At 40.0% G+C, this 24,466-nt stretch overlaps 1 protein-coding gene across 1 annotated transcript in view; it reads left to right on the top strand.

Annotated features, from left to right (window-relative positions):
* yeats2 (YEATS domain containing 2) overlaps window positions 1-24,466 on the top strand; it is a 53,426-nt gene that overhangs the window by 24,997 nt on the left and 3,963 nt on the right. Inside the window, exons 14-29 of the mRNA XM_026925369.3 lie at window positions 869-1,039; window positions 1,704-1,959; window positions 2,848-3,009; window positions 3,650-3,768; window positions 6,396-6,539; window positions 10,200-10,367; window positions 10,685-11,000; window positions 11,353-11,487; window positions 13,773-13,850; window positions 13,990-14,143; window positions 15,682-15,758; window positions 15,938-16,017; window positions 16,240-16,441; window positions 18,291-18,529; window positions 18,659-18,733; window positions 19,758-19,831. Of these exons, the coding sequence (XP_026781170.3) occupies window positions 869-1,039; window positions 1,704-1,959; window positions 2,848-3,009; window positions 3,650-3,768; window positions 6,396-6,539; window positions 10,200-10,367; window positions 10,685-11,000; window positions 11,353-11,487; window positions 13,773-13,850; window positions 13,990-14,143; window positions 15,682-15,758; window positions 15,938-16,017; window positions 16,240-16,441; window positions 18,291-18,529; window positions 18,659-18,733; window positions 19,758-19,831 (2,450 nt within the window). The remainder of the gene's footprint in view (window positions 1-868; window positions 1,040-1,703; window positions 1,960-2,847; window positions 3,010-3,649; window positions 3,769-6,395; window positions 6,540-10,199; window positions 10,368-10,684; window positions 11,001-11,352; window positions 11,488-13,772; window positions 13,851-13,989; window positions 14,144-15,681; window positions 15,759-15,937; window positions 16,018-16,239; window positions 16,442-18,290; window positions 18,530-18,658; window positions 18,734-19,757; window positions 19,832-24,466) is intronic.

Here is a 24,466-nt window from a genome sequence, read left to right as displayed (position 1 = left end):
TGACATGAGTTTGAATGTGATTGCTTAATTCTGAACACAGCCACATCCCCAGTTATGTGCACACTTATGCAACCACCTTATTTTGTGTTTTTGTTTTTACTCGCCCCCCCTAAAAGATTTCAGTTTGTTTTTCAGATGAGTTGTACAGGTTATAGGTCACATTAAAGGTAGAAAAAGTTCTGAAATGATTTATCTTGGTCTCATTTTTTTTTTTTACATCACCAGAAACCTGGAATTTTAACAGGAGTGTGTAGACTTTTTACATCCACTGTATATATGTATGTATGTGTATATATATATATATATATATATATATATATATATATATATATATATATATATATATATGAAAATGAGTGCGAATCTGGAACTGTATTTTAGGTTCGGCTGAAAGATTATTCAGATGTAATCACGAATTAACTACACAATACATGTACACTTACAATAAAATCAAATGTTGATGGTTATCTCATTGTTTTGTTTGATTAACATTATAGTTCTGAGACCGTATACTCATCAAATTCAGCTGATATTTGAGCAGTGTTTTCTTGTGATACTATCTTGTTGTTTTTAAATTAATGAGGACATTGAATGTACCATTCAAGTTTTGTGAAAATATGAAAATATTTTACATCATATTCGATGGAAGTAACTGTCATTTAATACTTAAGAGCTATAGTCCTCACCATAAACTCTTTAAAATATTGCTATGATGCATACACGGTGAGGGTTGGTGAAATGCAGTGTGTAGCAGCAGCTTATCTCATGCTGTGGAAAGTAACGAGAGCAGATTCTAACTAAGTATTAAGTTTTTCTCTAATGCACAGTTCTGACTAATCACATCATGCTGATGTTCATCGTGTTGTAGGTGATCATTAAGCAGGAGCCAGGAGAAGTAACCTCTCAGACATCCTCACAGCAGCAGGCTGGAACCACAGCACCGGCGCAGCAGCAGCAGCAGTATGTGACTGTGAAAGGGTTTGCTGTGTCACCCCAGAAGAGTGGGGTGGGGTCAGGAGGTGGAGCCACGCCTACCAAGGTGACAATTTAGTGCCATTTAGTTAATGATTGTAGGCAGTTAGGAGTATGGTGAGGTGTTAAAATTGATACTTCATATATTCATTGATTAAGTGTTAATTTTTACTTGGCTTGATTTCTACCTAAACTTGCTTGTTGCTTAATTGTCTATATGACTTTAAAAACTCCATCACATGTGGGATGAAACCTTTATGGTCTTTAGAATGTCAGGGCTTCTCATTTGCCTGAGTGAGAGAGAGATGCAGTTTGTTTTATGATGAGTTTGAATTAATGATCTAAGTTACCAGCCCTTGTTTGTCTGAGCCTCCTGCCTCAAACTACCCCATAAATGTGTATTAAAAATTACTTGTTCTTTACATACAAAAATATTAGCAATGCACCAGGCAGTATACTGGTTTTAATTTAGGTATGGTTTTTTTTTTCCCCTTCCCCCTTGGTTGGCTCAGATGTAAAAGCCACTGATGTTCCACAGCAGTAACTGATTCTGCAATCGTATGTCTGCAACCTGCACACAAGTTTCAGCACCTTAATTTGGGGCTAATCTTCCCTGATAACTTATTGCTCATCTGAATGTAGGAGTGTATTATTGTTGATATATATCACGTAGTTACTCCTTTTTATGTCTTTGTCTCTCTGTTCACCTTTCACCTCTTCTCTGTTTGTAGATGGTGGGGATTCCAGTTGGCTCTGCCCTGCAGTCTGCAGTAAAGCAGGTAGCCATCAGCAGTGGTCAAATCCTTGTTGCTAAGTCCAGCCCTGCTGTCTCCAAGGTAATGGGACAGAAGCAGGTGCTGGCGCAAGGTGTGGCCAAGGCAATTGTCAGTGGGGGCGGAACAGGTACCGGCAGTGGGGTGTCTGTACAACAGGTGCACACCGGTGCCAAATCAACAGGAGGATCAGGAGGCAGTGGCAAGAGTGGAGGTCAGAGTTCAAGACCCTTTTATGTTTTTTTAAAACAAAGTGCAGTCAAGCCATATAAGTTGTGATGCCTCAATGAATGTGATACTGTAGGACAATACAACATACCATTCATTTTCAGAACTTCAGTTTAAATCATGTGAATCACGTCAGTGTCTCAGAGACATTGAGTATTTTGGGGAACAGACAGTGTGGATATGTGAGATACAGAGAATGACTGAGCTGGAGATAGAAAGACTAGGGGATGTAAAAAAGCTGAGAACTAAGGGAATGAAAAATGTGGGATTAGAGAGTGGAGTGTTGATTAGAAGAAGCCGAATCGCACTGTAATATTGCTTAAATCTCTGTGTAACTTCGGGGGGAAATAGGAGTACATTTGATACATTTTACCAGGAATAAATATGAAATGAATAAATGTTGGTGTGAGAAAAAGCATGAAATCTCTACTATTTACACTGTGGGAAGCATTTAAACAGTGTAGCTACAACATTGGATGATCATTTTCCCCACTGCATCTGGTGTGATTTTAATATTTGTTAATTATGGTCCCTGGTTTGAACCTGTGCTCAGGTTACTGTCTGTGTAGAGTTTCTGTGCATGTTCTCTAAATTAACTCTAGGTGCCAGTGTGTGTGTGTGTGTGTGTGTGTGTGTGTGTGTGTGTGTGAGTGAGAGAGATGAACTAGGGTCCCATCCAGGGTTTATTCCTTGTGCCCAATTTTCCTGGCATAGGCTCCAGATCCTCCGTCATCCTGTCCAGGATTAAGTGGTTACTGAAAATGAATGAATGAATAATAATGCATTATAATAATGCAATATTATCACTGACTTCTTTTGCTAATTCTGTCATCTTTGCTAATAATTACAATTGTGTTGTCTGCATCCTTCTTAGTAATGGCAACACTGCAGTTGCCGGTGAATAACTTGGCTAATTTGGCTAACCTACCTCCGGGCACCAAGCTGTACCTGACCACGAACAGCAAGAACCCGTCAGGCAAGGGCAAACTCCTGCTCATCCCACAGGGAGCCATCCTGAGAGCCTCAAATAGTGCAGGTCAGGGCACTTCCACTCAGGACACACACACACACACACACACACACACACACACACAGATATCATACTTCAGTGTCTCTCTAACACTAGTCCTTTTGGGTCTGTAACCCTTTTTTCCCCCATAAATACACTACTTTATTAAGCCAGTATAGTAAAATATAATGCCTGTTGACACAACAGGGATTGAAATTGAGTAAGTTCTACCCTCGCTCTCTTTCATTGGGGGAAATTAGATCAAATGTTCTGAAAATTTTAGAAGGTTTGAGGAAAGTGAGCTGTTAAGACACTTAAGTTGCATAATTTGCATGTTTGACATATTTTCTGGTCTTGTATACAGTATACCGTTAAAAAAAAAAAAAAAATAAAACACACACCAGAAGAAAAAAGTGAGGGTCACTTTCTAGGTCCTGTTCCCCAGCAGTCAGTATCATTTTTATAATTTTTAGTGGGAACCCTGCTAATGAAATGCGAATTTATTATAACTTAATGCTGGTGAGCTTTGAGTGAGTCATAATTAGAGCCAAGCATGGACTTTTATCTGGTAATTCCTGTGAAGCTTGTGGTTCTATGGTGAAATCCTAGACACAGCACTCACTGTGTGGGTTCCCCCCCCCCCTCTCCTCCCCCCCCCCCCGTCTAGGGCACCAGTCTCAGAGTTCTTCATCTGGTTCTGCTCAGTCATCCGGCAGCAGCTCTGGATCCAGCAGCCTGCCCACCAGCCTGTCCTGCACCTCTTACATACTGAAACAGACCCCACAGGTGACACACACGTCCACACTAGAACTGTCAGAACATATTGCACTGTTCAAATGCTATTTGAGTGTTCCTAATATTTACTTATTTGAGGGCAAATATTCACTTCCAACGTCCCTTGTTTTACTTTTATACGACATAACGTGTTTCGTGAAGTTTTTGCATAAATAACTCTTAAATGTCCCTTGATTACAAAGGGAGCTGTGAATAACTGCATGTCATTTATGGTATACTTGATTTTAACTTTCATGTTTCATTATAATTATATTTTGTTCTAAGTTATTTATGATAAGTATTAAGTATGATAATTACATACTAAATATATGTATGTTCTAAATTTAATTAAGTAAATAAGTGGCTCTTATTGCCGTCACGTTTTCCGTGCTGAATTATAGACTACATTAAAATTCGATTGCACTTCTTAAAGGAAGTCGACAGCCATAATCCTTCTATACTCAATTTATTCCCTCTCAAATAAAACAGTGATATACCCATATCCTTAAACTTCCTGCCTGCCGTTGTGCTTCACTTCACTCCCTTGCTAGATTTTTGCAGTATGCTTTAACAGTCTAATTGCCATCGAACACAGGTCCAGCCCTCTCTCTTGCCGTCTTTGCATAACACAGAGCTTCAGCTGTTCTTGCTGGTTTGCATTAAGCGTGACACCAGTGCAGCTGAGAGGAGCTTGGCAGTGCTGTCTCATTATTTGTCATGTGTGGAAGATCTTCCTGACTTGTGTAATGGCGGCTGTGAGAAGTAGTGCTCTTTTGGCAGTCACTTTTCTGTCACTTTTCCTTTACGTCCAGCATGATCTTGTCACCTGTAACAAGCAGATTATTTTGGGATTAGAAATACAAGTGCTTGCTTGCATTAGCATTTAAATTTATTCATGAAATGTGTCTGTGATTACTGGATATTTGTAAAAAACTGAGTGTGTCACCATCATCCATTGGTGGAACAATGAAGCTATTGCCTTTTTCAATCACACTGAAACGTGAACTTAGACAGATTCAGTTATTCCCTGAACTGCATGCCTTTTCACCTGGCAGACTTCTGTGTTGCTTTGTGTTATCCAGTGGTTTCAGGCTATTGCTTGGTTTAAATGTTCAGAATTATGGATAATAGTACATGATTTATACTCACTGGCCACCTTATTAGGAACACCTTAGTAATACTGGGTTAAACCCCACTTTTCTCTCAGAGCAGCCTCAGTTCTTTGCAGCATGGATTACACAAGGTGTTGGAAACATTCTTTTGAGTTTCTGGTCCATGTTGCCATGATTGCATCACATAATTGCTGCATATTTGTCAGCCGCGCATTCATGCTGTGACTCTCCTGTTCTCCCACATCCCGATGGTGCTCTGTTGGGTTCAGATCTGTTCATTAGCGAGGCATTAAAGTACACTGAACTAATTGACATGTTCTTGGAACCAGATTGCAACGACTTGCTCTCTGACATGGTGCGTATTATCATAGTGGAATTATGGCCATAAATGGATGCACGCCATCAGCAACAATTCTCAGATAAGCAGTGTCGAGCATTGCTTGAATGATTGGCATTAAGTAGCCTAGTGTTTGCCAAGAAAACATTCCACACCATTGCACCAGCCCGAACTGCTGACAGGCAGGTTTGGGTCCAAGGATTCATGCCGTTGACACCAAAGTCTGACCCTACCGTCTGCATGTCCTTGCAGAAATCAAGGTTCATCAGACCAGGTGACATTTTTCTAATCTTCAGCTGTATAGCTTCGAAGAGCCTGTGTCCACTGTAGCTTCAGATTCCTGATCTTGGCCACCCAAAGTGGAACCAGATGTGGCCTTCTACTGATGTAGCCCATCTGCCACAAAGTTGTGACCAGTGTCACCAGTCTGGCCATTCTCCTCTTGGCCTTTCTTATCAACAAGGAGTTTCTGCCCACAGAACTGCCACTCACTGGATGTTTTTTGTTTTTCACACAATTCTGTGTAAACTCTAGAAGCTGTTGTGTTAGATAGAAGATCAGCAGTTTCTGAAGTACTCAAATCAGCCCATCTGGCACCAACAACCATGCAATAGTCAGTGTGATCATACGTTTCCCCATTCTGATGTTTGACATTAACTGAAGCTCTTGACCTGTACCTGCATAATTTTCTGCACTGTGCTGCTGGCACATGATTGGCTGATTGGGTAATGACATGAATAACAGGTGTACAGGTTATTCCTAATAAAGTGGCCGGTGAGTGTATAGGATATAATTCTACCATTTTACTTTGAACTACAAACTACATTTAAAATGTTTGCTGTTTTGGCTAGCTGTTAAGCATATTTTAATTCTTCCTCACGCTCCTGCTGTCTACAGTTTTGAGGGGAGAGCATATATCCCTCTGTATGTATCTGGCTCTTTTTATCTGTCAGTCTCTCTGTCATTTGTGTGATATTTTTGGCTCTTTTCATTCAGATACTGTATTACTGTATTGTTGATCTGTATTACTCACCTACCCTCACTCTTCTAAGATGCACGCACACACACGCGCACACACACACACACACACACACACACACACACACACACACACACACAAAACCAACTGGCAGATAACATTAACTGTCTGTCTATATTGTAGTGACCTCTTTTGTTATTGATCTTTCCAGGGCACATTTCTGGTAGGCCAGCCAGGGGGTTCTGGGAAACAGGGCACGGCCAGTTCCACGGGTCATGCCGCATCTAGTCCCACCTCTGTTACCCAGCAGGCCATTCGGGTTACAGCAGGGCAGAAGGCGGCCATCTTGGCTCAGGTATGTGTCATGAGCAAGTCATTCTTATAAGAGACAGGGGATTTTTTTTTTTTTTTTCTTCCCCTTTTTCACGCCCAGGAAACAGTATATTGGCAAATACGCATATGAATGGACATCAGGTCAAATACTGCTAGCAGAGATCCATCCTTGTGATATTCTTAGTGTTTGGATATTTAGAAGTTTGTTAGAACAAAAGAGCTTACTGGTGAAAGTAGTATTGAACGTTTTAGTGTGGTATTAGTAGTGGTGGGCAAAAATACATACATCAGAATGAAGTTGAAAATGAGATGTTACGGACTTGATGTATAATGTGTAATGCCATGCTGAGGTATTCTTTAGAACCCACACGGGTGGACTGCGTTAATCTTAAAAATTAGTCAGTTACATTTGGTTTCTGAAGTATTACTGTACCAATATTAATCTACTGTTATATATTTCTCCTATATGTTGGTGAGAGCTAAACATAGCTACAAGATCTTGGTAGTTTTGCTAATTCTACCTGCTGTTTAGCTGACTAGCTTGAGTGAAAAGTACAAAGACATTTGTTAAACTACAGTCATGGTCTTTGCTACATGCTGTATAGAAATGGGTCAGTTAACATGGATACCTTTTCATTTCCTCCCTGATGAGTCCATGCATTTACAGGTACTGCTGTGCTGTTCCTGAACTGTTCCCAAACACAGCTTATTGATCTTGTTTTCTCTTGATCTCTTTTCTCTCCCTTTCTTCCTTCCACAATGTGTTTTCCCTGCTTGTTCTCAGAGGGGTGTGTGTGTCTGTGTGTGTGTGTGTGTGTGTATGGATTATCTGATAAAAGCTAATGCATATGGTTTCAGGTGACCAATCTTTTCTTATCGTAGCATCTTCTCATTTAGTGTACAGCTGAATGAAGATTTATGTGGAGGATGTTTGTGTACAAGTGGAAGAAATGTTTAGAAAATTAATTAGCAAAATGTTTCTAATTAAAGATTAATGTTAAAACAGAAATCGCCATACTACTAATAAATCTAAGTATTAGTCAAATTAGTCAAGGAAACTGGAATTGTTGTAATTATGAGAAGATTACAAAATTTATTTAGAAATACGATTTTTAAATATTTAGAGTTATTACACATTTGCCTTAACTACCGCTATGCAGCAGGGGGTGTGTGGGAGCGTGCGTGCACGTGCGTGCACGTGTGCGCGCTGTTCTTGAGCTCTTCTAGGGGTGCTGCTGAGTATTGAGTGAGCACTTGCTCTGGAATCCAATAGTACGAGTGTTTGATGCTATCACACAAATTATTTTCTGTATTTAAAAACAATGACAAAAAACAAAGCACATTGTGATAAAAGTTTCAGATACCATTTTTTTTTCTGTGAGCATCAAAAATAGCACTGTATACTTCTAATGCATATTTGAAATACTACCCATCCCTTAGTGTTAGACTAGGACTGGTTATTTTATAATAAAATCTGAAAGTGTTGTCGTTGGCAGGAAGTGTTGTTTGTGGAATACTGGTTAGTAGATTATTCATACTGGACTTTTAGAATGTTGATTGTGTAGTATTGGGTGGTACAGTGGTGCTATCAGGCTGTGGTGGTGTATCAGCTCCCTCTTTCTGGTTGCCTGCTTTCTCATTTTCCCTGACACACTTTTTGGTCGAATCAGCTTATTGATCTCACTTTCTCCTCCTCTCCCTTTCTTCCTCCTACAGTGTGCTTCCAGTGCTCATTCTCAGGGGTGTGTGTGTGTGTGTGTGTGTGTGTGTGTGTGTGTGTGTGTGTGTATCTGTGTGTGTCTGATTATCTGTTTATCTGAAGTTAATGCGTGTGCTTTCTGTGAGGCAAAAAAAGCCTGAGCTTTAATTTAGCTTACGCACACACACACACACACACACACACACACACACACAATCCTCTCTCTGTCTTGCTTTTGTTTTTTCGTAAGATCTTCTTTTTAGTCATTGCCTTATATTGCAGAAACCATTGAACTAACCTTGTGACAGAAATGTTAATACATTCTTCTCCTCAGAACTGAGGCTTTTTTATTCATAGCTCACTGAAATCTTGATTTTTGCATGATAGTCTCACAGTGAGATGAACATCTAAACAGTACTGTCAGAGATCCAGGCAAGAAATACAATCTAGTGGGAAGAAGAAAGAAAAGCCTCGTGAAATGCTTTTGCATTACTTTTGCATTGTCAAATGCATTACTTCCTTCATTTCATATTACAAAGGCTCTGCAATTATTTATTCTCTTTGATTTCTGTCCAACCTGGCAGGGAGTGTAACTGAGACACAAGTAGAAATTTGTCAAACAGATCTGTGTCTGCCACAAAGTGCTACTGGTTGCACAAGTGCTGATCAGTATGGCTGTGGAGCTGCAGAGAGCGGCGTTCTGACTGTTTTAAAGCAGCTGTATGCTTTTGGCATTGAGTGTTGTGTAAATGATGATGGAAGCAGCTGATCTGTGGTCTGTGTGATCAAAAAATGTATACAGAACTTTACACACATGACCAACAGCTGTGTGGCATCAAAGTGGCAAGCCAAAGCAATGGTGATTACATCGTTTTGACAGCAGACCCATTTGCTTCAGTGCAGATTTGTCAAGCAGGAATGAAGCATTCAGTAAAGCAGAGTGAGCCGTAGGTCTGTCGACAGCAAAAAGCAATTTTTCACGGCCCCTGTCACACATGCATAGATGGGGATGCTAGAGATCAAAACCATGCGCAATCCACAAAAAAAAAAATAGTGGCACTTACTGAAACTGTCCTGTTCTGTTATATTAAATTATCTTCTCATTATACTGCTGAATGTTTCATTTTACTTTTTATTTTAAACAACAAACAAACAAAAACATTAAACCTATTTAAACAGCCTATTTACAAAAATCACTTTTGTAATTAAGATTAAGTAAAAAATAAAATTATATCATCTGTTTTATAGTTGTATGATACACTCAGTGCATTTATATGTAGATGTCATGATGAATGGTAACATTTCAAGACCTAGGAATTATGAGGTCCTGGCAATAATGTCATTTTAATATATTAGGGCAATAACTTGATTCTCAGTAAGGTCCAAGCTGATGTAGCTTTTTGTCTTCATACTGTTTTGATACTTTCAGCGAAATTTGTAAAACACATTCATTTGCATGCAAATAACATTTATAACTTTTGCTAATTTTTGCCGAACATTCAGGTGGAACCTTATTATTCCCAGGTCTAAATTTGTTGTCATTTTTTAGGTTTGTTTCCGTCCTTCTTTTGCAAATTGTAAACTGGTTTCTGAGAGGACAAAACTGGGGAAAACACAAAGTATTGTGTGAGTCTGCTGTTATCCACATATTCTGAGGAGGATGCAGCATGATTACATAATCAAAAGAGCATCAGCTGTAACTTGTACTTGCTTTGTCACCATGTATCTGTTGAATTTACAAGAGAAATATCACTGAAATATCTGTTGACTCTTTGTTGCATTAACTCTTTATTGCATTTTTAACATGTCAGCCAAGCATAATTAGTTTTTCTGTATTTATTTTCCCATTAAATTTTAAAATTCCAAAACAGGTGCACAGGAACCATAATAATGTTTAAAAACATTAGCGATTTTGGATTGAATTATTGGTTTAAACCCCATCGAAACTGACTGAGGTGTCATGGCGTGTGGTTTGATTGGCAGGTGGTTGGCGGCTCCCAGGGCTCTCAGGTAAAGCTGTCTGACGGATCGGTGAAGACAGTGACAGCTGCACACCTGTCCAAACCAGGCAGTACCACATTGAGGATGACTGGGGGGATCATCACAGCCACTACTTCAAGTTCACCTGCTGCTACCTCCAGTTCTCAGCAGGTGAAATACACGTTCATGGACTGGATGTGTGTTTTAATGTGTGTTTTTTGTGTGTGTATTTGTAGTCTTCATTTTACTGTATGGTTCAAAACACAGCCTTCAGTTTAAATCAAGGATGGTAGAAAAAAGGCTATTACGAAATAGGAAGCACTAGACCGTGGTGTTACTGTATACTGTACTGTTTGCTGTTTATTCTTGGCATGTATAAAACACTTTAATCCTTTTATTTCCTGTGTTTTAGAGATGTGTGTCCTCTATTGCTTCTATTCATTCATTCTCTTACTTACTCACTCTCTTTCCTGTGTTTCACCCTCCAGTCAGCAGAGGGAGCCGGAATGTCCTCTGCTTCCTCAGGTACTAAAGCAGCTGCACAGCATTCTGTACTGATGGCAGCCAATCAGGCTGCAGTAATCAGTGCCGCTAAGAGTGCTAGCTCAACAGCTAATGTAGCAAAAAACACCGGCGCTGTTGTAACAGTGTCTAAAAGCATCAACATGCCGCTCATCAGCCTGTCAAAGGGGGCAGGGACAGCGGTGGTGAGTGTGCCCAAGAGTGCCAGTCCATCATTGGTCAGTGCCGCATCTCTAGTGGGAGGAGCGACAGTCAGTGGGAAGACGGCAGCTGCAATTTCAGGTGACTGACTGTTTCTTATCCTAGCATCATCTCATTTAGGGTGAAATTTGAATTATGAGGGGGATGTTTGTGTAAGAAAGTGGAAGAAAAGTTTTAAAAAATAATTAGAAAAAAGGTTAAAGATTAAAACAAAAATCATTGTACTAGTAGTAAATCTTGTAGTAAATCAAGGCAATCAGACTTGTAATTGCAAAAAGATTGCAAATAGTTAGTTTAAATAGTTCTTAGTTTAAATATAAAATTAAGATTAAAGTATAAAACAGTCGTCCTTGACTCCTGTTAAAACTTGCCTGTGTGCGTGATTGTGTGTGTGCATGTGCGCGCATGTGTATATGTTTTTAACATCTTGTAGGCATGTTAAAGCTGCACTCTGGGCAGTCTGGCTCACAACAGACAGTACTGACGATTCCGGCTAACCAGCTTAAGCAGCTCAGCATCGGTGGGGCCTCCACAGGCCTCCAGACCATCCTAATGCCTGTGGGAAAAGGTAACACAATCTCCCTCACTTTACACTGCTGTAACCATCAATCTGATATTTGCACATAAGAAACCTGAGTGCAAGCACTAAAGGGAAAAAAAAAATCTAAAGCATACAGAACATATCAGGTCTACAACCAACAGGAGTGACAGTAGGAAATTTGGGTGCTCTGACAGTTTAGACATTTAGATAAAAATGTATCTTTTATCACTGTACCTCAACCTTTAAAGCGTAACTCTTCCTTTTTTCAGTGACATACTCCTTTCTGCTTTGAGGTGTCTATCTTTTTTGTGATGTAAAAAAAATGAAACCAAGATATATCATCTCAGATCTTTTTCCACCTTTAATGTGATATAGCAACCAACAAAATTCAAGTGAAAGACAAATAGAAATGTTTTAGGAAAAAAAAGAAAGAAAAATGTCACATTCAACCTCATGTGTAAAAGTAATTATCATACACCTGTCATCAATTAAGTAAATCAGTAAAGATCAGCTGTTTCTGTAGGAGTTTCTTGATATCATCATGATTTCATCTGACTCCTGAAGCCATGGTCTGCGAAGAGCGAACAAAGCATGTACAAGAGCTCCCTGTCTAAATATATTGCTCAGGAGAGGGGTACAAAAGAATTTCCAGAACATTAGATGTACCACATGAACACAGTGAAGACTGCCATCAACATTTCAAGTGGAGAAAATGAGGCATCACAGTGACTTTAAAATTAACTCCAATATGAAGTCCAAAGGGATGCTAGTAAAGCAAGCCATCACTAGGCTGAAAAATCAAAACAAACTGATCAGAGAGATAGCAAAAATATTAGGTGTGGCCAAATCAACTATTTGGTACGTTCATAAAAATATTCTTAAAAACAATGCACTGGTGAGCTCAGGAACACCCAAAAGCCCAGAAGACCATGACTCACAATGCAAAGCATACAACCTCATTTTATGGTGTGGGCATAGACGGCTGATGGTGAAATTGGTTCCCTTGTATTTATTGATGTGACTGATGACAAAAGCAGGATGAATTCTGAAGGGCTATATTATCTGCTCAGATTCAGCCAGATGCTTCAAAATCCTTTGGAGGGTGCTTCACACTGCAAATGGACAGAGACCCAAAGTGTACTTTGAAAGCAACCCAAGACTTTTTTAAGACCAGGAAGTGGTCTTATGGCCAACTTATGGCAAGTTCTGTAATGGCCAAGTCAATGTCCTGATGTGAAACCAGTTGAGCATGCATTTAAATTACTAAAGGCAAAATGCCTCAAGACCAAACAGGAACAGAAGACAGCTCTAGTAAAGGCCTGGCAGAGCATCATCAGGGAAGAAACCCAGAGTCTAATGATGTCTATGGGTTCCAGACATCAGGCAGTCATTGATTACATGACTGTTCATTTGTCCAATAATTTGTTTCTCCCTTAAAGGGAGGGGACTATGTATAATTTATGTATGTTATAGGTGGCCTTGTAGTATTTAACTTCCTTTGTCTTTTGTATGTTTTCTTAAATCATTCTTCATATTTCTTTTTCTCTACCTTCATAGCTCTTTAATGTATTATTTTCATTCCTTTATCTGCTCTCAGCTCTATCTCCCTCTCTATACATAGTCACCTCTTTTTTTCAAGCAGCAGTTAGGATTTAGAATAAAACTTACTCTACAGCTTTGTGTGAAGCCTTACATATTTAGTCCTGAGAGTTATTCATCCTACATACTTCAAACTCTGCCCACCTTCACTCCAACAGTTAGTAAAGGTGAAGTCTGTAGAATGTTCTCTCTTATTCACACTGGCTCATTTGGCTTCTTCCGTTATTTTTCTGAAGAAAAAATATTTGGTCACAAAATGGACAGCGTACTTTCTGTAGTGCTCTGGTGTTCTCCATTAAATACCACTATTGAACCTATTGCCTTTTCTCTTTCTTTTTTTTTTTCTCTCTCCCTCTCTCCATATCCCTCACAGGCTGTAATTACAGTACAGATTGATTTGTTCCTCTGTCCAAAGGCAACATGATAGCCAGTTCTGACTCTGTGTGTGGGAAGGGCATATGAACATCATAGTGTTAGTTGAACTGTTTCCTGTAATGGCCCTCTCAGTTGCCATAGTGATGGAGCATAATAGAGAGTAGAGAGGCTGTGTGGGGGCAAAGAGATAAAACCGTATGTGTCATGTTTCTTAGACATAGATCCATTAGAAAGCTTCTAAATAACTGGGACTTTGTATATTCTAAAAAAAATTGTGCAGAAATCATTAAGAATGGCAAAGACTGTGTCAATAATAAGCCTGTGTATGTGTTGTACAGTAGTGCAGTCTGGTTCTAAAGCTGCATCCAGTGCTCAGAGTGGAGTTTCTCCTTCTACCACTGCACCTCTAGCTCAAGGTGAGATACATATTCATACAGTACTCTGTTAATGGACATAGAATCACATTGTGCTTTGTCTGCATGTGTAAATCTGTACTATAACTAATGCTTTTTAATATTCCACTGTTTTTTTTTTTTCTGGGTTTCTTTTGTGTAGTGAAAACAGAACCTGGATTGTCCAGCTCCTGCACTACCCCAGTAACGCCCACGTCTACCCCTTTACCTGCAGTATCTACCCCCCTGCCCACAGCCACCTCTGCTACTGTTAAAGTGGAACAAGGCACAGAGACCACTACACATGAACTCATTAAGTAAGGACAGTCACAGGATCGTCACAACACATGAAAAATAAAGTTAATATAACCCATAAGCCCACGTAGCAGCCCACAGCACACAAAATCAAGAAAAACGCATAAAACACCCATCCACTTTGTGCATTGCCCTCAACACTCCACTGGTCACAAGTCAAATAAATAAGATATACATAAACCCATAAGAATCCACAATTCATTTATTAGACAAAATCATTAACATGCCCACATACATAAGAATAGTGGTTATAGAGAGCAGTTAAACTTCTTCAGTGAGAATTCACGTGTTTTACATGGTTCATGCACTCACTGAGAAAAATCAAGATTAGATTGCTTTGGAAAAAAAATAAACTGCTCTACATGCCCCACTTCCTGAGCCAGACTTGTTCAAGGTCTAAGCAGAAATGAGGGAGATACTGAACTGGCCAGTGCAGAAGCTCATTTATGTTTGCAATAGGTACTGTACAATTTGCCACCATTTTCAAATGTTAATTTGATTTGTTGCAGCTCTAAGGAATCAATGGTACCTCTGTGATCAAAACATTGTGTGTTCATTGGACCCTCGAGCAAAGCATTCACCACTCAACTGCTCGGCTGTATGCCTCACCAAGTTTTAAGTTGGCTAAATATAAAGAGGAACATATTAAGAGGAGCTACTACAGAATCTTCCTATAATACAAGTAACCTGATAAAACATCTTATGATGTTAAAACAGTATCTTCAGTAGAGATCTAGAGGGCGGCCAACCTGAGCACCCCGAGTAGTATCAGCAAGCATGGCCATTAAATTGAGCTTACCGTGAATTGAGACACAAGCGCTTCTTTTGCCAGGGTCTACACAAGTCACGGTGCATTTCATGGCTTGTTGTGCTCATTTATAATTTTTAATGCTCGCTGATACTGCTCTGTACGCTCAGATTGATCACCCTTCTGATCTCTATTAAAGATACTATTTAAATGCCATAACATCTAAAACATAAAAGATGCAGCAACCAACATAAACAGAGCTCAGTGACCCATGATGTTTCTCACTGCTTAATACTAAGTAGGATACTCAATATGGCATCTGTATTTGTATCGATGAGCACCAAAAACATGTACTCATATGCAGTCTAAAAAATGGTATTGATGCATCTCTGTTTTTAACACAGATATTTAAAGTCAATTTTCCACTTTTCCACCTCTCAGAGCTCAGAGGAATTGTTTACATCTATCTGCAAAGCATGTTGCTTAAGGCTACTGATGTAAATGCAGTTTGTATAATGTGATCTCATCAGGTTGGCATTAGGGAGAAAGTCTCTCCTCACAGGATACATCACCATTATTCCAGTGCTACAAAGAACCCTAAAAATGGATGACCCTCGTCCCTGGAGCACTTTCCTCAGTTTGGTGGCATTTAGAGTTAAACCTGTCGCAGTTAGAGTAAATGTTGATTGCTGTTGTTTATCTTGCCTTGTAACAAGACAACTGTTAATGATAACTGCCTCTCTCTCTCTCTCTCTCTCTCTCTCTCTCTCTCTCTCTCTCTCTCTCTCTCAGTACGGAACATATTGAAACCATGTTGCAACTTTTGACGGCTTCAGTGAAGAAATTTCCTTTGATTGTCCAAGAAAAAAGTGAGCCACTTCTCTCCCCCTTGCTCCCTCTTGCTTATATTTAAACTCAAAGACTCAATTATTGTGATTCTGGACTTTAGAATCTGTGAGATTCTGGGCACAAGTTGTGTTTTTTTTTTCACCTGTCCACTTTAATTTAACTTACGAATAATGCTGTGTTTGTGTCTGCGTGTTCTTAGATGAAGATTCCCACCCGTTCTGTGCTACCTCTGTGGAGCAGTACTATTCTTGGAACATCGGAAAACGCAGAGCCGCAGAGGTATTTTGTGCGTGTGCGTGTGTGTGTGTGTGTGTGTGTGTGTGCGTGTGTGTATCTGTCTTAGAGAGAGTCAGAGAGAGAGAGAGGGGATCTTGCTCTTTCTTTCTCAGCTTCAGAGACATGACATTGCACTTTAATATGTTTCAGGTCAGCATAATGTCAAATCTGTGCTCACTCTCATCTTCTCTTTTCCTCTGCGTGCACGCTTGCGCGTGTGTGTAGCTCCAGAGGGCAGTAGCAGTGAAGCGTCTGGTTCAGGATATTTTAGACCGTAACCCACGACTGCAGGCCCTCAGCCCCCCTAAGACCAGAGAAGTGGTGCAGTGGTGCCGCCTCCGTGGTTACACACCCCCTGACCCTGAACCCCAGCGCATAGAGGAGGACTCCATAGAAGACATTCTCACACAGATAGACAGTGAGCCAGGTCTGTGTCTGTGTGTGTGTGTGCATGTGTGCTTGCGTTAATGCATAGTGATGGCTAGTATAAACCTCATGATTATGAGTGATTTGATATTTAGAACACACAGTTATGATGCCCTATTATATGTGATTGATAAGGATGCTGATAATGTTATTTGTAATTATGCTCATTTTTATGCAACCAACTTATCTTTTAATAGTAATGTAAACTCGTTATGTGATCTCAGTTCACACTCACTAGCTATGACAGCTACATACGGGGCAAAGTGAAGGCTAAATTATGCTACCTATGAGACATAAAGCTGTCGAATCATTTTGAAATGCTGCTCAGGTCACAGGGCAGATAAAGCTGCTTGGAGAGACTCATCAGAGTGCTAACTGGCCTATTCTGTTAACATGAGCTTACAGAATTTTGTGATAGGCTAGTGCAGTTCTAATCCACAAGGTGAGAGAAATTTCTCCAACCTTCCCACCCACAGAGGAGGTCCAGTTTTGCTCTCTTTAACTCCCAGTCACAGGTGGCTGAGGCATCATCAGGATTTAAAATTAAGATCTCCTCACAATAATAACTATGCGAGCATTTAAACCATGTTATTTAACATTTAGAACCTTTGTGTACATTTGTACGGATGCACCTTTCACCTTTGTGTACTTCCTTGTTAAAAAACACAATAAATGCAAAAATAGGAGAGGTATTAATTTGGCATGTTAATGTCATTCTGTACAATATGGATGTTTTGGAGGACATTTTGCTGAGACAGACATCATCCAGTACTCCAGCTGCCTGTTTAATACAGAGTCCTATGACTTTTGTCTCATGGCTGTAGTGTCAAGATTTAATCTGATATGCTGGAATGGCCCTTTTAGCCGTTGCTGCACTTTGTTTCCCCTTTTTATTTCATTAAGGTGTAGCTTAACACATATGTTAGGTGGAACAGCACTCTCAATGAGAACATCTGGGCTTGACCAGTCTCATCAGTGCTCACAGTGAAGAAACGCATTAAATGTGATTATGATTGTTATTTTGCAATGAGGAATGCTTGATTGCAATGCAGTTGCTGTTCTGCTAAATGGAGAGCATTTATCCTGACATTTGTTCATTAACTAATTGCAGAGGCCAGACTTTTTGAATGCTGTGTTGTTGTGCAGTCCTGTGCATGTCTGTAAATCCGCTTCTGTAGGGACACGGATTAATCAGTAGGGCTTTATAAAGATTATGCTGATCCTCAAAAATCATTTCCCCTATTAAAGCTAAATCTTTTCTTATTTTCACCACGTGTATGTGCATGTGTGTCTATGTCCTGGTGTGCGTGAAGATTTTTTTGTGTGTTTGTTTGTACCCAAAGGCTATCTAAATGGACTGAGCCCTCCATGTTTAATCTTTCTACTGAATATATTATAAATATGCCCATCACAAGTATGACTATTAAAAGATTACCTGCTCTCTAATCATTTACTAATTGGCCTCTTCAGTTCAGCTTAAACTGGCTAGAAAATGACAATTACAAGCTGTGGTCATAACATTAAGAGCTGGGCACACTGAAAACACTGTCTTGATAATTTGTATACTCTACATTTTAACAACTTTGTGTATTGAAATAAAATAATCCCAATTACAAAATAACAGCTAGTTTAATAAACACTGTTAAAAAGTGTGTAGTCTCAACTTTGTTTATGACTAGGTGACGTAGGAAAGTGCTCCTAATAAAGAGATTGCTGAGTGTAAATGTAATTTTAATCTGTCCTACACTGGAACATATCATTCACTTTATAAAATCTGTAAGAACTCTTCTGTGTGTGTGTGTGTGTGTGTGTGTGTGTGTGTGTGTGTGTGTGTGTGTGTGTGTGTATAGAGTGTCCCTCTACTCTGACGGATGGTGAGGAACTGTGTCAGCGTCTAGAGCAGTTGCAGAGGATTCTGAAGACTGAGCCAGAAGAGGAAGACACAGAGCCTGTCGACATCATTGCTGTCAAAGAGGCCCGCAGCAGCAGGGTCAAGGTCAAGCAGGAGCAGGAGGAGGCAGAGGAGGAGCCCAAGTACTTCCTGGGGTTATGTCCCTCCTCCCAGTTTATCAGAGACACAGCAGAGCAGGTGATTATCATTCAAACAATCACTAGGTCAGTCTGTTCTATTGTTACTACATCTGTGTGCAGGAGATGTAATTTCACTCAGCTAATATTCTAGGCCTCTCTTTCACTCTTTATCACCTCTCTCACTCAGATTGGTGTGAGTTTCCAGCCAGCTGAAGTTGAGAGGAATGTCTTTGCTCCAGTAGTGGAAGCCATGATTCTCAAGGTACATATTTTTGGGCCAATGGTACTTCTCTGCCTTAGCTGTGCCTTCATTTTTATCTTATGTTGTGTAATGCTGAGCGAGTTAGTTTGCAGTATGTCGATGTATTTTATTTGTCTTCATTCTCACAGTCACTGTTTGTCTGCAGTGTTAAAAATTTGGGAATTTGATATAATGTAATTTAAGAAGATTTTATTAAAAGTGTTGATACATAAATGCTAAATTATTTAATAAAATATTTAGATGGCCAAATCTAGTTTATTTTCTAAGTCTTAGAAGTAAAATCTTAATTTCAGTGTGTTTGGATAAAAAAAAAAATTGTGATTAAATCTGATTAGTTTGTTTTGACTTTAGTCTCATTAGTTTGCAAATCCACATTTGTTATAGTAATGACACAGATGAGCTTACACTAAGTAATATGTGGCAGGCCAGAGTTATCTGGAGATTTCCTGTGAATCTTCCTGTGAATTTCCCATGTTTATGAGCAATGTTCTGACATACTTATGAGCAAAGTTCTGTCATGGTTCTGAATATATTCAGCACAGACAAAAGTGACAAAAATGAAGATGATGGCGCATGCTGTATTTGGTGCACTTGTCACCACATGTACTACAGAACTACCGTTTGGCAAGATGTGACCCTGACTTGCCTTCATGCTTATTTTGTCATTTTTATTTTTGTTTCTTGCTTGAATTTGGTGCACACAAAAAAGTAGTTCACCTGCTTAATGATAGCATATATCTTATGGCACATCCATGTTCTCCTCCAGAGCCTTTCTGAGTTCACTGTGCTGATTACGACATACATGTCATAGTGATACTGCTGCCGCAGTCAGATGGCAGGAATCTGTCTGTCCGAACCCCCAGAGGAAGCACACAGTTTGAAAAAGGCAGTCACCTTTAAATTCTCTCTGGAGAAAAACGCCTAATTCTAGAAAAGTTGCCGAATAATGAACAATATTTGATCTTCACTCGGGTAACCTGGGCTGTCTGTTATAATTTGTATAAAACCATTTGTTTATTTCTAGGCTACACAGCAGTTTGCCAGCGAGATACTGAGAGAATCACTAGCAAACGCCTATGGGAAGTCACCTCAAAACAGGTATGTGCACCCTTCCAATCCTCTCATCAATCCAAGCATCATCAGATACACTATATTACCAAAAGTATTCGGTCACCCATCCAAATGATCAGAATCAGGTGTCCTAATCACTTGGCCTGGCCACAGGTGTATAAAATCAAGCACTTAGGCATGCAGACTGTTTTTACAAACATTTGTGAAAGAATGGGCCGCTCTCAGGAGCTCAGTGAATTCCAGCGTGGAACTGTCATAGGATGCCACCTGTGCAACAAATCCAGTCGTGAAATTTCCTCGCTCCTAAATATTCCACAGTCAACTGTCAGCTTTATCATAACAAAATGGAAGAGTTTGGGAACAACAGCAACTCGGCCACGAAGTGGTAGGCCACGTAAACTGACGGAGAGGGGTCAGCGGATGCTGAAGCGCATAGTGCAAAGAGGTCGTCGACTTTCTTCACAGTCAATTGCTACAGAGCTCCAAACTTCATGTGACCTTCAGATTAGCCCAAGTACAGTACGCAGAGAGCTTCAAGGAATGGGTTTCCATGGCCGAGCAGCTGCATCCATGCCACACATCACCAAGTGCAATGGAAAGCATCGGATGCAGTGGTGTAAAGCACGCTGCCACTGGACTCTAGAGCAGTGGAGACGCGTTCTCTGGAGTGATGAATCACGCTTTTCCATCTGGCAATCTGATGGACGAGTCTGGGTTTGGAGGTTGCCAGGAGAACGGTACATTTCGGACTGCATTGTGCCGAGTGTGAAATTTGGTGGAGGAGGAATTATGGTGTGGGGTTGTTTTTCAGGAGTTGGGCTTGGCCCCTTAGTTCCAGTGAAAGGAACTTTGAATGCTTCAGGATACCAAAACATTTTGGACAATTCCATGCTCCCAACCTTGTGGGAACAGTTTGGAGCGGGCCCCTTCTTCTTCCAACATGACTGTGCACCAGTGCACAAAGCAAGGTCCATAAAGACATGGATGACAGAGTCTGGTGTGGATGAACTTGACTGGCCTGCACAGAGTCCTGACCTGAACCCGATAGAACACCTTTGGGATGAATTAGAGCGGAGACTGAGAGCCAGGCCTTCTCGACCAACATCAGTGTGTGACCTCACCAATGCGCTTTTGGAAGAGTGGTCAAAAATTCCTATAAACACACTCCTCAACCTTGTGGACAGCCTTCCCAGAAGAGTTGAAGCTGTAATAGCTGCAAAAGGTGGACCGACATCGTATTGAACCCTATGGGTTAGGAATGGGATGGCACAGTTCATATGTGAGTCAAGGCAGGTGACCGAATACTTTTGGTAATATAGTGTATATTTGTGTTTATTCATCTGTCCATTCTTAGTTTCTTACACATCTTTCAAACTATTTTAGTGTTTACTGTTTACTATTTACTGTTTTTTCCTGTGTTTAATGGTTTATGAACACAGCACAAACTCTTGACCTGTTGAGGTAGACAAGGAGGTCAAACAATTTTGGGAACCTGTCACTATTCATAATGTCACTGTATGGCCAAACGTGGACACCTGACCATCACACTCATATGTGGGCCTTCCCCAGATTGTTGCCACAAAGTTGGAAGCACACAGTTGTATAGGATGTCTCTGTATACTATCGCATTAAGAGTTCCTTTTAGTGGAACTAATGGGCCAAAACATGTTCCAGCATGACAATGGCCCTATGCACAACGCGAGGTCCATGAAGACAGGGCCAGGTTTGCCAAGATTGGAGTGAAAGAACTCAAGTAGCCTACACAGAGCCCTGACCTCAACCCCACTGAATGCCTGTAGGATGAATTGGAATGCTGACTGTGCACCAGGCCTCCTCGCTCAACATCAGTGCCTGACCACACTAATGCACTTGTGGCTGAATGGACAAATCCCACAGCCACATTCCAGAATCTAGTGGAAAGCCTTCCCAGAAGAGTGCAGGCTATTATAGCAGCAAAGGGGCGACTAAATCTGGAATGGAATATTCACACATAAAAGCACATATACAGCCCCGCCGAAAGTATTGGATTAGCAAGGCCAATTCTTTTGTTGCTATACACTGAAGACATTTGGGTTTGAGATCAAAAGATGAACATGAGACAGTAGATCAGAATTCCTGATATTTGTTAGATTTGTTAAACAACATGTAACCTGGCAGCTTTTGTTTGCAACATGTGACTGACAAGTGCTTCTTGTTGCCCAGGTGTGACCTGTTAGACTGTTTAAACACTTAATAGCTCTGAATGTCTACTCTTGGTTTGAACCCTGGGTTTCGCCTGTGAAGACTGCATTTGTTGTTAAAAAGGATACACAAACATGAAGACCAGAGAGCTGTCTGTGGGAGAAAAGCAAGCCATTTTGAAGCTGAGAAAAGAAGGAAGAGGGAAAATCAAACAGAGCCATTGCACAAGCATTGGGCACAGTGACATCACCAACAACCTCCACGGGGCAGGGGTGAAGATATCACAATTCAAAGAAGACTTCGGGACCAGAAATATAGAGGCCATACCACAAGATACAAACCACTTATCAGCAGTATGAATTGGAAGGCCAGATTGGAGTTTGTGAAGAAATACAGAGCCACAAAAATTTCTGCAACCAACCTCTACCAAAGTGATGGAAAGTCCAAAGTATGGAGAAAGGAAAGATCTGCTCATGATCCAAAGTATACAAGCTCATCAGTCAAGCATGGTGGAGTATCTTGGCTTGAGCTTGCATGACTGCTTCAGAACGGGCTCATTAATCATGATTGATTGATGTAACTTATGATGGTAGCAGCAGAATTCAGAACTCAACAGAAACATTCTGTCTGCCAGTCTACAGGGAAATGCATCCAATAACCATAACACACTGCCAACACAACAAAGTACTTAATCAGGGGAAAAAGTGGAAGGTTTTAGACTGGCCAAGTCAATCACCAGACTTTAACCCAATTGAACATTCAACCCCTCAAAACAAATCACAACTGAAAGAAGTTGTGCATCTCAAAAAATAATGCAACAGTTTGGTAATGTCAGTGGGTCACCGGCTTGATGCAGTTACTACAAGCACAGGATATTCAACCAAATTTTAAGTGTTACTTACTTCAATTTACTTTAAGTCTATCTGTCCTGTGCTCACCAACAAACTGGGTGTTCTGACACAAAAGGTCCCATGTTCTAAGTTGTGTAGCATATCTAGATGTAAATATCAGGAAATGAAAGCTGAAATTCTGTCTGTGTCGTATTGAACCTTTTGATCTCCAACCCAAATGTCTTCTGTGTATGGTGAAAACAAAAAAAAAAAATTTGGCCTTGCTGTTCCAATACTTTCAGAGGGGACTGTAAGTGTTATGGTCAGGTGTCCACAAACTTGTGGCCATATAGTGTAGTGCCAGCCCTTTACTAAACTTTCTCATTAGTTTAATTGCAGTAACTGAATATTTTCATAATTACCACTTTATACGGAATCGTAAGCTTTTTTAATGAATAACAGAATAATAAGTGGAGCGCTTGAGCGGTTATCAAACAGAAAGGAAATCCGAGTTAGTATTAAATGTGATAAGCAAGTGATATTGCGTAATAAACTGCAAGAGCCAGTCATGTCAATATGCAATATTGTCAAAAAGTCAATATGCATATGTAGGACATTTAGCAGGAGAAGGGCTCAGGACCAGTTTGCATAGAGTCTGGATTTCTTTCATTCCAGTTTTGGAGAAACTACCACAAAAAGCAGCTTAACATGGAATGAATAACGTCTTCAAAGCACATTTTGGGTAACTTGTAGGATAAAAGACAGAGACTACACTAAATTTTTGGTTGGTCTAAATCCTGTACTTTTCATGCATTTTGCACATTTTGCTTTATTCCCTGCTATAACACCCAGTAGAGCTGTGCATCTGGACTGGGATCCCAACAAAATGGTGTGGGAGGAAGATGGTGGTGTCTGGAAAGAGAAGCTATGTGTGTAGAGCGGGAGCTAACAGAGATAATCTTATTTGTTATTCAGGAACTGAGTGTAAGGATGGGGCTGAGTACTTAGTCAGCGTTTCTGTCTGATCTCATTCTCAGGAGGGTCGCTCACACACAACCCAGATTCTCATACACATTCACACACTATCTCTGCCTCAGTCGCTCCCATTCACACACATGCATACATCATCTGTCTGTTTCTCTTATCTCTCACACACAACCAGACTGTTAGCAAAGTCCTGGTCATCACTGTTTTATACCTCTTAAATCATTGCTACACTGATTAAACAATAAAATATAAAAAAAAATTAAATTAAATTAAAAAAGTAGTTTAAAAATAGTTTAAACTACTTAGACGGTACTGCCCGGCACTGTATAATGCACTTTCTGATCCACATAAATGCATTATTAACATTAATTATCTCATGCAGTATACATGCATAAACTATGCAAAAGCCAGATAAAAGTGTAAACTAGCTTGGCTTCATGGAGTGAATTGGTTTTTGACATTAGGAAACATTCATCTCATGGTCTAATCATTCATTTAAGATTAATTTTTCAACCAGTTGTCATATAGACTACCGGCTTTTTGGCCGAAGTGGCACAAGATTGTTGTTTTTTATGATAAGTGCATTATAAGTCAGTACAATAACATTTATTTTATTGTTTTCCAAAAAAAATTTATCTTTTCCAGAAAAAATTAAATGTTACAT

The sequence above is a fragment of the Pangasianodon hypophthalmus genome, chromosome 21, assembly GCF_027358585.1.
Source record: "Pangasianodon hypophthalmus isolate fPanHyp1 chromosome 21, fPanHyp1.pri, whole genome shotgun sequence".
Classification (NCBI taxonomy): domain Eukaryota; kingdom Metazoa; phylum Chordata; class Actinopteri; order Siluriformes; family Pangasiidae; genus Pangasianodon; species Pangasianodon hypophthalmus.
Note: the sequence above shows the minus strand (reverse complement) of the source record. Positions and strands in the feature narration are given on the sequence as shown.